Source organism: Notechis scutatus, chromosome 2 (genome assembly GCF_049901735.1).
Source record: "Notechis scutatus isolate UNSWTSFEM ecotype Mainland chromosome 2, rNotScu1.2, whole genome shotgun sequence".
Taxonomy (NCBI): domain Eukaryota; kingdom Metazoa; phylum Chordata; class Lepidosauria; order Squamata; family Elapidae; genus Notechis; species Notechis scutatus.
In genome coordinates, this window is record NC_142010.1 from 259,453,474 (window position 1) to 259,467,653 (window position 14,180).

The 14,180-nt window shown below is 44.3% G+C and overlaps 1 protein-coding gene across 1 annotated transcript; it reads right to left on the reverse strand.

The window, feature by feature from the left end:
• Positions 1-315: 315 nt before the first annotated feature.
• SIGLEC15 (sialic acid binding Ig like lectin 15) lies at positions 316-11,596 on the reverse strand. Its single transcript, XM_087954108.1, has 4 exons — positions 11,471-11,596; positions 9,501-9,884; positions 6,329-6,688; positions 316-470 (listed from the first exon to the last, which is right to left on the reverse strand). The coding sequence occupies exons 1-4, from the start codon at positions 11,532-11,534 to the stop codon at positions 415-417; spliced, it is 864 nt and encodes a 287-aa protein (XP_087810234.1). The 5' UTR covers positions 11,535-11,596; the 3' UTR covers positions 316-414.
• Positions 11,597-14,180: the final 2,584 nt, after the last annotated feature.

Consider the following 14,180-nt stretch of genomic DNA (forward strand, 5'->3'; position numbering starts at 1 on the left):
CGTACCACCTCTCCCATGTCGCATAGTATTCTCGATCCTCTTTGTCTTTCAGTTCCATAGTGAATTTATCTAGTTCAGCACAGTCCACTATTTTTTTGAATCAAAACTTCATCTGGTGGTATTTTATCAGCCTTCCAATTTTGTGCTTAACGTGATTCTTGCTGCCGTTAAAATGTGTACAATAAGGTATCTTTGATCATTTCTCAAATTCCCCTTTAATCATACGTAATAAAAATGTTTCGGGTTCCAATTTCAATTTATATTTTGTAATCTCAAAAAGCCACCTCTGTATTTTCTTCCAGTATTTTTTTGGGGGGAATGGCACCTTCTTCAGATGGAAAGAGAAAGAGTGAGCGAAAGATTGGATCTTTTAACAAGGGTGTGTTACTCTAGATTCTGGAGACAAACTTTGACTTATGGAGTTGATTCTCCGATTGAGGTTTTCATATGGAGATTCTTGCCTCGGTTGTCTGTGAACGAAAGCATCCATGTTAGCAGCATATATGTAAAAAAGTAAAGGTAAAGGTTCCCCTCAAACATATGTGCTAGTCGTTTCTGGCTCTAGGGGTGGTGCTCACCTCCGTTTCAAACCCGAAAAGCCAGCACTGTCCGAAGATGTCTCCGTGGTCATGTGGCCGGCATGACTAAACATCCGCAGGTGCACGGAACGCTGTTACCTTCCCACCAAAGGGGTCCCTATTTTTCTACTTGCAGTTTTTACATGCTTTCGAACTGCTAGATTGGCAGAAGCTGGGACAAGTCACGGGAGCTCACTCCGTTACGCGGTGCTAGGGATTCGAACCGCCGAACTGTAAACACATCAAGGCTCGCCCATAGAACCGGTAGTAAAAAAAAAAAAAAATTGAATCCCACCATTGGTTGAAGTCCACAAGTCATAGAAGGGCCAGGGTTCCTCACCCAGGGTCTAGATCAGGGATCTCCAACCTTAGCAACTTTAAAGACTTGTGGACTTTAACTCCCAAAATTCCTCAGGGAGTTGAAGTCCACAAGTCTGAAAGGTGCCAAGGTTGGAGACCCCTGATCCAGAGAGACCATAAACCCCTTCATCCATTACCTAGTGCAGCTACAGTTCCTCTTGTGGTGTATGAGCTTCCCACTCTTTGCTATGGGAGACAGGGTAGTGCTGTTCAATTGTAAAATTAACTTATAAAGTTGTGAACGTAAAAGAACAAGCTGTTATTCCCTGGAAGGCTGTAACCAAGCAGAAGATGAATATCTGACATGCAACAAGTTTCTGCTCTCTGTTTTCTGCTCTTCTAAGAAGGAACCATGATTCATGTTTTCCCAAATTAGATGCCTCAGTCATGCTGATCTTTCCGCTTCCTGAAGGAATGGATTTCATTAGTAACCCTGTAGAAAGCCATGAGTTGCTTTATGACAAGAAAATAGAAATTAATGTGCTCTCTGGAATATTTTGTCCCTCCTCCCCTTCTCTCCTCTGACAACTCCAGGAACGGATTTCCCATTGTTGCTTTTGGGGTTTGTCAACATCCATCAATGACATGTCAACCCCAAATCATAAATAATACAACCCACAATGGTGGAATGGGGTTGACAGGAGACCACATGGATGTTCTCAGATAGCAGTAGATTTGTGGTGAAGAATGTTCTTCAAGACCAGCTATAGCCTGGTCTTCTAGAACCAGGGATGTTCAACCGTGACAACTTGAAGACTTGTGGACTTCGACTCCCAGGATTCTATGCGGCCTGAGGAATTCTGGGAGTTGAAGTCCACAATTCCCAGAATTCCTCAGAGTTCTGTTCTAGAAGGAGAATCCTTTTATTTAATTGAATCAATTCAGCTGTTCTGCTGGACCCTATTTTGAATGGGCTCTTCTAGAACCTCCTGACATTGTTGTTTTAATTTTATTAGCCCACTACAGAGTTCCTTGACTAGTTTTGAGTTAGCATGAATTAGGAGTCCCAAAGGGGCTTTTTTTCAAGAGGCACCTGGATTTTCTGGTTTTTCTTTAAAGACGTTTCGCTTCTCATCCAAGAAGGTGGAAGAGAGTGGAAGGAGCTTCTTGGATGAGAAGTGAAACGTCTCCAAAGAAAAAAAAACAGAAAGTCCAGGTGCCTCTTGAAAAAGCCCTTTTGGGACTCCTAATTCATGCTAAGCTGTTTACAGAGTCAGCCTCTTGCCCACAATAATCTGGGTCCTCATCTTACTGATGAAGAAGAATGGAAGGCTGAGCCACCTTGAGCCGGTCAGGATCGAACTCCTGGCAATGATAGATCTATCATCTGTCTGTCTGTCTGCCTACGGTATCTATCTATCTATCTATCTATCTATCTATCTATCTATCTATCTATCTATCTATCTATCTATCTATCTATCTATCTATCTATCTATCTATCTATCTATCTATCTATCTATCTATCTATCTATCTATCTATCTATCTCTATCTATCTATCTCTATCTATCTCTATCTATCTATCTATCTATCTATCTATCTATCTATCTATCTATCTATCTATCTATCTATCTATCCCTATTTATCTATCTCTATCTATCCATCCATCCATCCATCCATCCATCCATCCATCCATCCATCCATCCATCCATCTATCATCTATCATCTATCTATCCAGAGGTGGTATTCAGCAGGTTCTGACCACTGGAGAACCAGTGATGGTAATTTTGAGTAGTTCGAAGAACCGGCCAATTCCACCTCTGACTGGCCCCACCCTCATCTCTTCTCTGCCTCCCAAGTCCCAGTTGATTGGCTGGGTCTCCTTTGGTTGCCCTGCACAGGAGAACGGAGCTGGAAAGCAGGTTAGTGGGGTGGGGTGGGGCAGGAATGGGGATTTTGCAGTATCCTTCCCCCAGGAGTGGGGTGGGAATGGGGATTTTGCAGTATCCTTCTCCTGCCATGCCCACCAAGCCACACCATGCCCAGGTCTAGTTGTGGGCTGCTTCCTATTAGGAACACAAGTGTTAAAAATAGCAACTCTGTCTAACTGAAATTCTGCAAAGCAAACCCTCTCCTTTTCCATCTAAGTTGTGGAATCTGCCACAAGATCAATAACCTCTAGAAATGTGCTTCTATTCAAACGAGACTCAAGAGGCTCTTACCGTGAAAAGCTGATTGGGACCATAAAGTTATCTGTAATGCAAAAGGTAAGAAAACTAATGGAAAAATATGCATGTATTTCTTGCTAAACTATCCCTACGTGCACATTATATTAAGAAGGTTGAAATGGCCCAGGACCTTGTTAAGTTACATCACAGGTTGTCCAACCTTCATGACTTTAAGACCTGTGGACTTCAATTCCCAGAATTCTCCAGCCAGCATAGGTAGGTTTAGCTGCATGTCGAGCTGCACACAGTTGTTCGGTTTAGGGGTGTTGGGTGAAGACAGTCAACGTAGGATTATTTCAATGATTTGATGCAGCTATAGGGATAATAAATGTTGAGACACAGACACAATGGCAAATGATCAGAGAAGTAGCATACTTGTGCATCCTCTAACCCTATGCTGGCTGGAGAATTCTGGGAGTTGAAATCCACAAGACTAAAGAGTTAGGCAAATAAAAAAACGTTGAGTTATGCTCTTTCTTCAGGTTCCATATCAAAGTTGATAGGCCACATTATTTAGTTTCTTCACATTTAAAAAACTAAAAATTGGACAAGGGGCTACATCAGAGCCTCGTTTTCCATATGTTGGTTTTCTTCCTTGAAAGATCTTGTGGATTTAACTTTGGAAGTAAGGTTGAAGCCCCTGGGCTTGGATGAGATATTTTGCAGCTGAAAAGAGGATAGCTCAACTTGAGCACCAGATAATCCTTCAATCCAGGTGGTAGGACATTACTGGTTAGAGCAGAGGTCTCCAAACTTGACATCTTTAAGAATTGTGCACTTCTGGGAGTTGAAGTCCACATGTCTTAAAGTTGCCAAGTTTGGAGAACTCTGGCTTAGAGGATGCACAAATATGCTAGTTCTCTGATAATTTGCCATTGTGTCTCTGTCTCAACATTTACCATCTTTATAGTTGCATCAAATCATTGAAATAATCCTACGTTGACTGTCTTCATCCAACACCCTTAAACTGAACAACTGTTCTGTCCTCACTACACTTTAGTCTGCATGCAGCTCAAGATGCAGCTAAACCCACCTATCCTCCAATAAAACAGATCATGTGCGTAGATCTGAACACTTTATTGAAAGAACAGGATATGGTGAAACAGCAGTGCTCTGTGTGTGGGATGTGGGTTGGTACTTGGATGACCATGTGCCACAGATTAAGATGGATTCTTCTTTGTGTTTCTGCCTTCTCCAAATACCAAAGAAAATGGAGTCTGCTTCCCAGCATGCACTTGTTTTGAGAGTGCGGGCTGATGGGTAAAGAGGTTGGGTCAGCTTCAAACAATATATTTGGTATTTGTCTGTCCAACCACTAGATGGGGCTAGAGGGCAACAATAGTATATAAAGATGGCATGTTGGGGCCTATTTGTCCCTCCGGCCATTAGATGGGGCTAGAGAGCAACAACAGTATATAAAGATCGTAAGTTGGGGCCTATTTGTCCCTCCAGCCACTAGATGGGGCTAGAGAGCAACAACAGTATATAAAAGTTATATTCTAGGGCATGACAACAACCAACCAACCAAATAGATTGTGTCCACACCAAACACCACGCTAGAAAAGTGAAAAGGTTAAAATTCACCAAGCTTAACATATTGGTAAATTGCAACTGACCGGTGAGAACTGTTCATGCAAATATTTGGTCCTGTATATAAGCCACAGTTCATAAACCGCAATGGTGTTTACACAATGCACTAAGCCAGCCTTCCCCAACCTTCCCAGTGGGAGGTGGGGAAGAAGGCATGGTTTTGCGTGAGGAACAGGGACATGCCCACCGCTTGTGTGAATGGGGCTGCAAGCGCTGGCTCCCACCACCTGTGCAAGTCAGGCTGTGTGTGTGTGTGTGTGTGTGTGTGTGTGCCTGCTGCTCGTGTGAGTTGGGCTGTGTGTGTGCTGAATGTGTGTGCTGGCCCACCACTCGTGGCCTGGTTGTGAATAGGTCATGGCCTGGTAGTGGACTGTGGTCCAGAGGTTGGGGACCCTTGCACTAAGTCAAACAAACCCAAATTGTGGTTTAGGTGCTGCTTAAACTAGTAATGCTACGTATCATTGGCAGTACAAGTAGTGCACAGGTCATAAAATGGGGCAAAACTCACTTAACAAATGTCTGACTTAACAACAGAAATTTTGGGCTCCGTTGTAGTTGTACATCGAAGACTACCTGTACCCTTTCTGGATTCAAATAACACATCAACTAGTTCATTATAAAACCACGCCGTGTTTAAAGTTGACATTCCATTCCAACAACTTGATGGTGAAACATAATGGTTGTGCCAGCTCTTCCTGATCTACTTTTCTTCACAGCACACTGCTCCTCACCGCAAACTAACAAGCTCAGCTCTGAGCTGGCTGCTGCCTGAAACTGACAAGACTTTAATTATTTCACTCTGGGGGGCGTTCGTTACCAGGCACATGAAATTCGGTGCTAAATACATGCATTGGTTGGGAAAATGATTTTTTAAAATTACTATCATCTTTGTGAATGATCGCAAAATGAAGTGGTCACTAAACAAGGAGCGACTGTACCATGGTTTACTGAATCAGCTCCAACTAAGTCAGAGATCCAACATTGGGGTTTACTGGCTGCTTGAACTCAAGCCAAGCCTGCCCTCTCTTGATCTACATCAGGGGTCGCCAACCTTTTGGAACTCAGGGACCACCAAACTCATAATTTTAAATCCCGTGGACCACTAATATGAATTTTGACTGACGGTGGCTTGCTGATGGTGGTGGGAAAGTCGGTCCCATATTCCAGAGCTGCAGTAGTCATAGGACTGGCCCTTTGGTCATCCTGGAGCAGCTGCTCCCCCACCCGGGTGCACCGGCCTGCCATGGACTGGAGGAGCTGCTCCGGGATGACCAAAGGGCCAGTCCTGTGACTACTGCAGCTCTGGCATATGGAACTGACTTTCCCACCAATGTCAGCAAGCCACCCCGGGACGGATTTCCCTCCCCCGCCGTTGGTCTTACCTCCAGCTCGTGTGGCTCTACTCAAGGTAAGGTTTGTGCTCGGCCGAAGGGTGGGGGTCAGCGGGTGGGTGGGCCATGTGGGCAGTGTAGCCTTGTGTTCCCACGCAGCCTGGATTAATTGCTTTTTTGTGGGGGGACATTTCTCTGTGAACCACCAAAATTTTCTCGCAGACCACCAGTGGGCCCCGGCCCGCTGGTCGGCGACCATTGATCTACACAGCTGTCACAGGCAATTAAACGAGCGATACCTACCTCCCTTGCAGAAGGCCCCAATCCCTAAGATCACCAGTAGGGCCATGAACTTGATCCCCAAAGCTACGTACAAGAGAATCATGATCCAGGACCCACTTCCAGCTTTGAACTTGTAGAAGTAGACTGTGCCCTCTGCTCTGCCGTGGCTGTTGGTGGCCACACAGGTGTATTTCCCGTCATGAGACAGGTGCTGAAGCTCCTTGGTGATCTGGTGGCCTGTGCTGGACACTGAGGTGGCATTTCCAGACAGGGGACCAGCCCACATCAGCGTGGGCAGCGGCTCACCTTCGGCCGTGCACTTGGCACGGAGGTCATGGTCCTGCCCAGCTTGGACAGAGATATTTATAATCCTGGGAGCAGCTGCAGAAAATCCAAAGATAGGAACCATAAATTATTAGTACTCAGGATGTTATCATTTGTAAGATAGTCCCTCCTGTCAACTCATAAAATATTTCTCTGGTCTTTTTAGAGTTGCCAACAGAAAGGGAAGGGGGAGCAGTACAGCAGCCAAACCAAAAGTGCATTCCATAAATAGTTTTCAAAGATAGCAACTAGGTGACTGAAATTTCTGCCCTAACTGGAAAGCATGATTGATGACTCTGGGCTAGGGATGTGTCCCATTGGAGAATAGGAATTATGATACATCCCGGCGGGGGGTGGGGGGTGGGAACCAGGGTCAAGGGTGACAATGAATTACGTATCTCAGAGTCAGCTACATCCAGGCAATGCCGGACATGTTAACCCCCAATAAATCCTTTAGAAGTTTTGGAAGTTTGGCTCGAGACTCATGATTTAAATGGGGGTAACTTCCAGAATCCTGGCACCTCCCTTCTTTTAGCTTTTGTCAACCATGGCAACTTTAAGATGCATGGACTTCAACTCCCAGAATTCCCCAACCAGCATGGAGAACTTATTACAACTTACTTGATAGTTTTTAAAATTAGTTTGAATATAGGCTAAATTTGTGGCTTCTGGATACTACCTGGTCCTATTTTTGAAGTTCAGGCACTGCACCAAGCTACGGATGTTTTCAATTATTGATTGGTTGATTGATTGATTGATTGATTGATTGATTGAGTAAAGCAAAATGGAATGCTGTAAATCATGGCTTCCTTTGCTTTAGATTATTGGATATGCTATAAAGAGCTGGATTCATACAACATATTATGCTACGTTATTATTATTTATCATAAGGCATGTTCACATCACATTTCAATAAAAAAAAAACCACAAGACATAAAAATATAAATCATGAAGTCTGAAATATTATAAATGTATGCCTAACTATGCCACAAACAGAGCACAGTGCTTACATGCAAACTTAGCTCTCTCTGGCCCCTTTGCTCTGGAGGGAAAATTCATTCCATTAAATAGAATATTTGTAGCTCAAGGTTGACATGAGAGGTCCTTGGTGCTCTCTGAGCTTGGTTGTTTTCCTGCAGACATTTCTTGACCCAACTAGGTAACATCATCAATGCTAAAAGGACTGGGGTTTGCAGGGAGGAGGAGGAAGAAGAGAAAGGCAAGAGGAGGAGGAGGAGGAGGAGGAGGAGGAGGAGGAGGAGGAGGAGGAGGAGGAGGAGGAGGAGGAGGATTATGGGATCCTTGGTGTTCTCTGAACTTGGTTGTTTTCTTGCAGACATTTCTTGACCCAACTAGGTAACATCATCAGTGCTGACTGTTGCTGAAAAGTCTACAAGAAAACAAGCAATCTCAGAGGGCACCAAGGACCCCTCATTCACCCCATTGCTCAGAAACAGAAGGAAAAGCAAATGGACTCCACCTCTTTTCCAATCTCTTTCTTATACATACACATGAACTGCATTCAGACAATATCTTTAATCAAGGCAATAAAATAAAGAGAGAATCCTGCGGAACAAGCTGTCTCGTTTTAATTTGGGATGAGCGTTCTCCTGTTGGCTTAGCACGTTGCCATTTGGATAAGATTACACTCCAATCGGTTAATTCCAGAATGAGATCAAGTTATGTAACTAGGAATATCAATAGAAAAGAATATTTGTAGCTCAGGGTCCTTGGTGCTGTCTGAGTCTGTTGGTTTTCTTGCAGATGTTTCATGACCCAACTAAGTGACATCATCAGCACTAGAAGGGAGTGAGGTTTGCTATCCGTTTAGGCTTGCCCTGTTAGTATTGGCGCAAATGTTGTTTTCTTCTTGGTAGTGCCTTGCAAACCCCACTAGTTGGGTAATGAAATGTCTGCAAGAAACCAACCAAGCTCAAATAGCACCAAGACTCCTATAATCCTCCTCCTCCTCCTCCTCCTCCTCCTCCTCCTTGCCACAAACCCCACTCGCTTCTAGCACTGATGATACTTCCTAGTTGCACAAAAACAAAAGCAATCAAGCTCAGAAAGCACCAAGGATCCTATCGTCCTCCTCCTCCTCCTCCTCCTCCTCCTCCTCCTCCTCCTCCTCCTCCTCCTCCTCCTCCTCCTCCTCCTCCTCCTCCTCCTCCTCCTCCTCTTCTTCTTCTTCTTCTTCTTCTTCTTCTTCTTCTTCTTCTTCTTCTTCTTCTTCTTCTTCTTCTTCTTCTTCTTCTTCTTCTTCTTCTTCTTCTTCTTCTTCTTCTTCTTCTTCTTCTTCTTCTTCTTCTTCTTCTTCTTCTTCTTCCACTGATGATGCTTCCTAGTTGGGTAACGAAACATCTGCACAAAAACAACCAAGCTCAGAGAGCACCAAGGATCCTATAGTCGTCATCTTCCTCCTCCTCCTCCTCCTCCTCCTCCTCCTCCTCCTCCTCCTCCTCCTCCTCCTCCTCCTCCTCCTCCTCCTCCTCCTCCTCCTCCTCCTCGCCACAAACCCCACTCCCTTCTAGCACTGATGATGCTTCCTAGTTGGGTAACGAAACATCTGCATGAAAACCACCAAGCTCAGCGAGCACCAAGGACTCCACCATGAATATTCAGCCTTGTTGAAGGCAACACCCAGTTCCACGCCCAGGCACTGTGGCAGCTATGTCAATCTTTCCAGGGCCACATTAAAACCTTCGGGCACAACCCACAAACAGAAATGTGCAGCCATTGCCCGAAGGGTCACGGGGGTCTCGGGAACCCTCGCTGAGAGGTGGGCTCGCCTAGTTCCTTTTTCCTGTGTCCGTCTCTTCCTCGTTCCCCTGGGCAGGCACCCCCCTCACTTTATTTCACATCTTCTCACCTACGAGGCGAAGATGGATCCCCAACCGGCTCTCGTACTTGTCATGGATGTCTCCCGAGAACTCAACCCGGCAGAAGTAGCGGTTGGTGTCATTCCAGTTCAGGTTCTCGATTTGGAGCGAGAGGTTGTTCTGTCTGGGGTTGCCCAGGAGCTTGTACCGGTTCTTCAAGCCAACCGTAACCCTGCAGATATCGCTTGAGCTTTGGGTGATGCACTTGAACACCACCGACCCGTCGAACGGCTCCCTCACGCGCCAAATGGTGGTCAGGGCCTTGTCGTACATCTTGTGGGGATGCGTGAACGTGCAGGGCAGGGCCACGGACTTGCCCACCTCACCCACGACCTCCGATGGGACGTGCATGGACCACCCTTTGGAAGACGCGCCTTAGGAGCAAAAGCAGGTCGTCAGGCAGGGCTTCCGTTGCCAAAAGAAAACGGGGCTTTTTGGTACACCGTGCAATGCTCCGCTTAAACTGCCTAGGGGCGGTTCATTGGATTTCTAGTTCATTCGCTTTTTTTAAACAACAACAGCAACAACTACGACAACTACAACAAAGTCGTAGGGCAGAGTTGAGAAAAACATCAGCTGCAGAACTTCTGTGATATTGTGATAAAGCAGGGGTGTCCAAGCTTGGCAACTTTAGGTCTTGTAGACTTGTCTTTAGGTTTTGTGGACAACTCCCAGAATTCCTCTGTTTGTCTGCCTGACTGCCTATCTACCAATCATCTCTTTCTCCTCCCCTCTCTCTTCTCTCCCTCTCCCTCTCCCTCTCCCTCCCTCCCCCCTCTCTACCTACCAACCTACCATCTATCATTTATCGTCTCTCTTTCTCTCACACACACACATACACATTTATATCTATCTATCATATATTTATCTATCATGTATCCTCTCTCTCTCTCTCACACACACACACATCTATCTATCTATCTATCTATCCATCCATATCTATCTATCATTTATCATTTATCCTTTATCTCTCTCTCACTCACTCACTCACTCACTCACACAGACACACACACCTCTTTTCTGTCTATTGATCTATCTAATCATTTATCCTCTCTCTCTCTCGCTCACTCACACACACGTCTGCCTGCCTGCCTGCCTGCCTGTCTGTCTGTCTGTCTGTCTGTCTATCTATCTATCTATCTATCTATCTATCTATCTATCTATCTATCTATCTATCTATCTATCTATCTATCTATCTATCTATCTATCTCTATCTATCTATCTATCTATCATCTATCTATCTATCTATCTATCTATCTATCTATCTATCTATCTATCTATCTATCTATCATCTATCTATCTATCTATCTATCTATCTATCTATCTATCTTTCTATCTATCTATCATCTAATTATCTATCTATCTACCGCTGCCTGCCTATCTATCTATCTATCTATCTATCTATCTATCTATCTATCTATCTATCTATCTATCTATCTATCTATCTATCTATCATCTATCTATCTATCTATCTATCTATCTATCTATCTATCTATCTATCTATCTATCTATCTATCATCTATCTATCTATCTATCTATCTATCTATCTATCTATCTATCATCTATCTATCTATCTATCTATCTATCATCTGTCTCTATCCTATCTATCTATATCTATCTATCTATCTATCTATCTATCTATCTATCTATCTATCTATCTATCTATCTATCATCTGTCTACTATCCTATCTATCTATCTATCTATCTATCTATCTATCTATCTATCTATCTATCTATCATCTGTCTCTATCCTATCTATCTATCTATCTATCTATCTATCTATCTATCTATCTATCTATCTATCTATCTATAGATAATTTCCACCCATTGCTTCTCGTCCTGCCTTCTGGTGCTTCGAAGAATAGCTTGATCCCCCTCTTTCTGGGGGCAGCCCCCTTAAATATGGGAATCATGTCCATCATGCTATCGTGTCAAGAAATGTCCCCCCATGCAAACTTACCTTTGTCAAAGAGGCAAAGCAAGCATGCGAGAAAAAATGGGTGGCTTTCCATCTTATGAGCCATTTCCCCTAAAAAAAATCTTGCTTCCTGACTGGACTGATCGGATTGACTCCACACTCCCTCAGCGTGTCCTCCTGTGTTCTGCAGAATAGAGGCCCAGGGTGTTTTTTTTTTTTTCTTCCTTACCCTGGAAAAGATGAGGGAAGTTGGCTGGTCCAATGACTTTCAAGGAAAAAGTCATCATGTGGGACTGAGCAGAAAAAGCCACGGAATGAATAAGCCACCCACTTCTTATTTTTAAGCTAGGCGGAGAGTGAATTTGTTAGGTGACAGGCACTCCATCAGGGGTGGGATTCAAATTTTGTAACAACTGGTTCTGTGGGCGTGGCTAGGTGGGTGTGGCCATGTGACTGGGTGGGTGTGGGATTTTTTACAGCACACCCCCCATTTTTTGGGCCTTCTGGGGCCCCAGGGAAGCCCCCTGGGGGGCATTTTTGCTCCCAAAAGGCTTCCCTGGGGCTCAGGAAGGAGAAAAAAAAAATGGAGTATGTTGGAGGGCTCCCGAGTCCCAGCTGATTGGCTGGGTCTCCTTTTGTTGCCCTGCACAGGAGAACGGAGCTGGAAAGCAGGTTAGTGGGGTGGGGAGGGAATGGGGATTTAGGAATATCCTACCCCTGCCGCACCCATCAAGCCACACCATGCCCACAAAACCGGTAGTAAAAATTTTTGAATCCCACCACTGAATGAAAGGATGCAAAAGGATGGACAGAATGAAATGCAAATTGCAAAAATTATAATATCTTTTTTTAAAAAAAAATATGTTTAAATAATTAAATGTAATTGTTAAATTGTTCCACTGCACGTTCGCCATAGTGAGTTGGGCGCAGCGAGTTGGCTGTGGCAAGTTGTTCCATTCTGATCACGTGACTCTGGGACACTGCAACCGTCATAAACGTGAGTCAGTGATCAACTGTCATAAATATCAGTGTCAGTGACCAAGCTTCTGAATTTTGATCATGTGACCATGGGGATGCTGTAATGGTCATAAATGAGAAAGCAGTCGTAGGTCACTTTTTTTGATGGTGTAATTTCAAAAGGGCACTAAACAAACGGTTGTAAGGCAAGGACCCTGCGCTTTGGACACATGATGTGAAGACCCTCCCTGGAGAAGTCTCTAATGATAGAGAAGGTGGAAGGAAAGAGAAGAAGAAGACAACTAGTAGCACAGGGGATTGAGTTACAGCAGTGATGGAGGCCAGGTGAAGGACATGGAGTTAAAATCTATCCATGTGGATGCTAACATGGGACAGCAAAGTTGATTTATAAGCAAGTACTGGGGTGCATAACTTCAGATAGGTCACTGGAAGGTACAAATGCACAAAACTGCATCTCACTTACTTTGGTCATGTTACTGCAGGAGAATTCACTGGAAAAAGCAATTATATTTGCAAGAGTTATCGGTAAAAGAACGCCATGGATGGATTCCATCAAAGCTGAAACCAACCAGAGCATAGAACAATTCAAGGAAGCAGTGCAAGTTAGGAAGATCTGGCCCATAAAATCACCAAGAATTGGACACACCTGAGTGGTATCATCATCATCGTCATCGTCATCATCATCATCATCTGGTTGCCAAGAGTCAACGGTGACTTGATGGCACATAATCGATCGATCAACCAAGGTTCAAACTATCTCAGCACTTGGTCAATCTCTGGTCCTGAGAAACTCCAGGTTGCCACCAGAGGGCAGTGATGTTTAGAGAAGACGCTGTTGACTTGTCTATGGAGATTCTCTGTCCTCCAGGTCATAATTGTCCCAAAGGTGCTTTTTTTCAAGGCGCAACTTGATTTTCTGATTTTTTTCCTTGATTTTTTCACTTCTCATCCAAGAAACTTCTTCAGTTCTGACTGAATGGTGGAGGAATAAAGCTGAAGAAGCTTCTTGGATGAGTAGTGACATGTCTTCCAAGAAAAATCAGAAAATCCAGTTGCCTCTTCAAGAAGCACCTTTGGGACAAGCTGTTGACTTCTATTTCTTGTGGAACACCAGGAGCTCAAGGGAGTCTTAATATTGGACCAGGCCAGGGGTCCATGTCACCTAGAGCCAGCCAGGTGTCTTCAAGAAAGTCATGCATGGATAAGAGATGTTTTAATTGCTCAGAGCTGGACCGCAAGATGGGCTTTCCATGGCTTCCTCATTGACTTTGCTTGTCAGAAGGGACCCCTTTCCCTCGGACACCATCATAAATACACGCTTCGTTGCCCAATTTTGATCATGTACCGGTCGTGTGTGTGAAAAACAGTTGTAAGTCATTTTTTTCAGTGCTTGTTGTCACTTCGATCACTAAATGAATGGTGGTAGGTCTAGAACAGGGGGGTCAAACTCAAGGCCCATGGGCCGAATCAGGGTGCTTAAATCTGGCCCATGGCGCCAGCCTGGAAATATCAAGAGACCAGCCTGTGGCGCTTCTGGCGACTAAAACAGGCCGCTTGAGGTCCCTTGTGCTTCGTTTTCACCCTCCATGGCCTCCTGCTGAAGCAGGACCAATTAAGGCATATAAAATATGGACATTATAGAAATCTAGGTCATAAGTTAGAACCAACTCAGGGTCACATTTACTTCTGTATTTTGTTTGTTGCGAAAATAAGGATCTTATATTTTAAGGAAGTAAAGCTCTGCTTCTCTTGCAACTAAGGATGGGGATGGAAA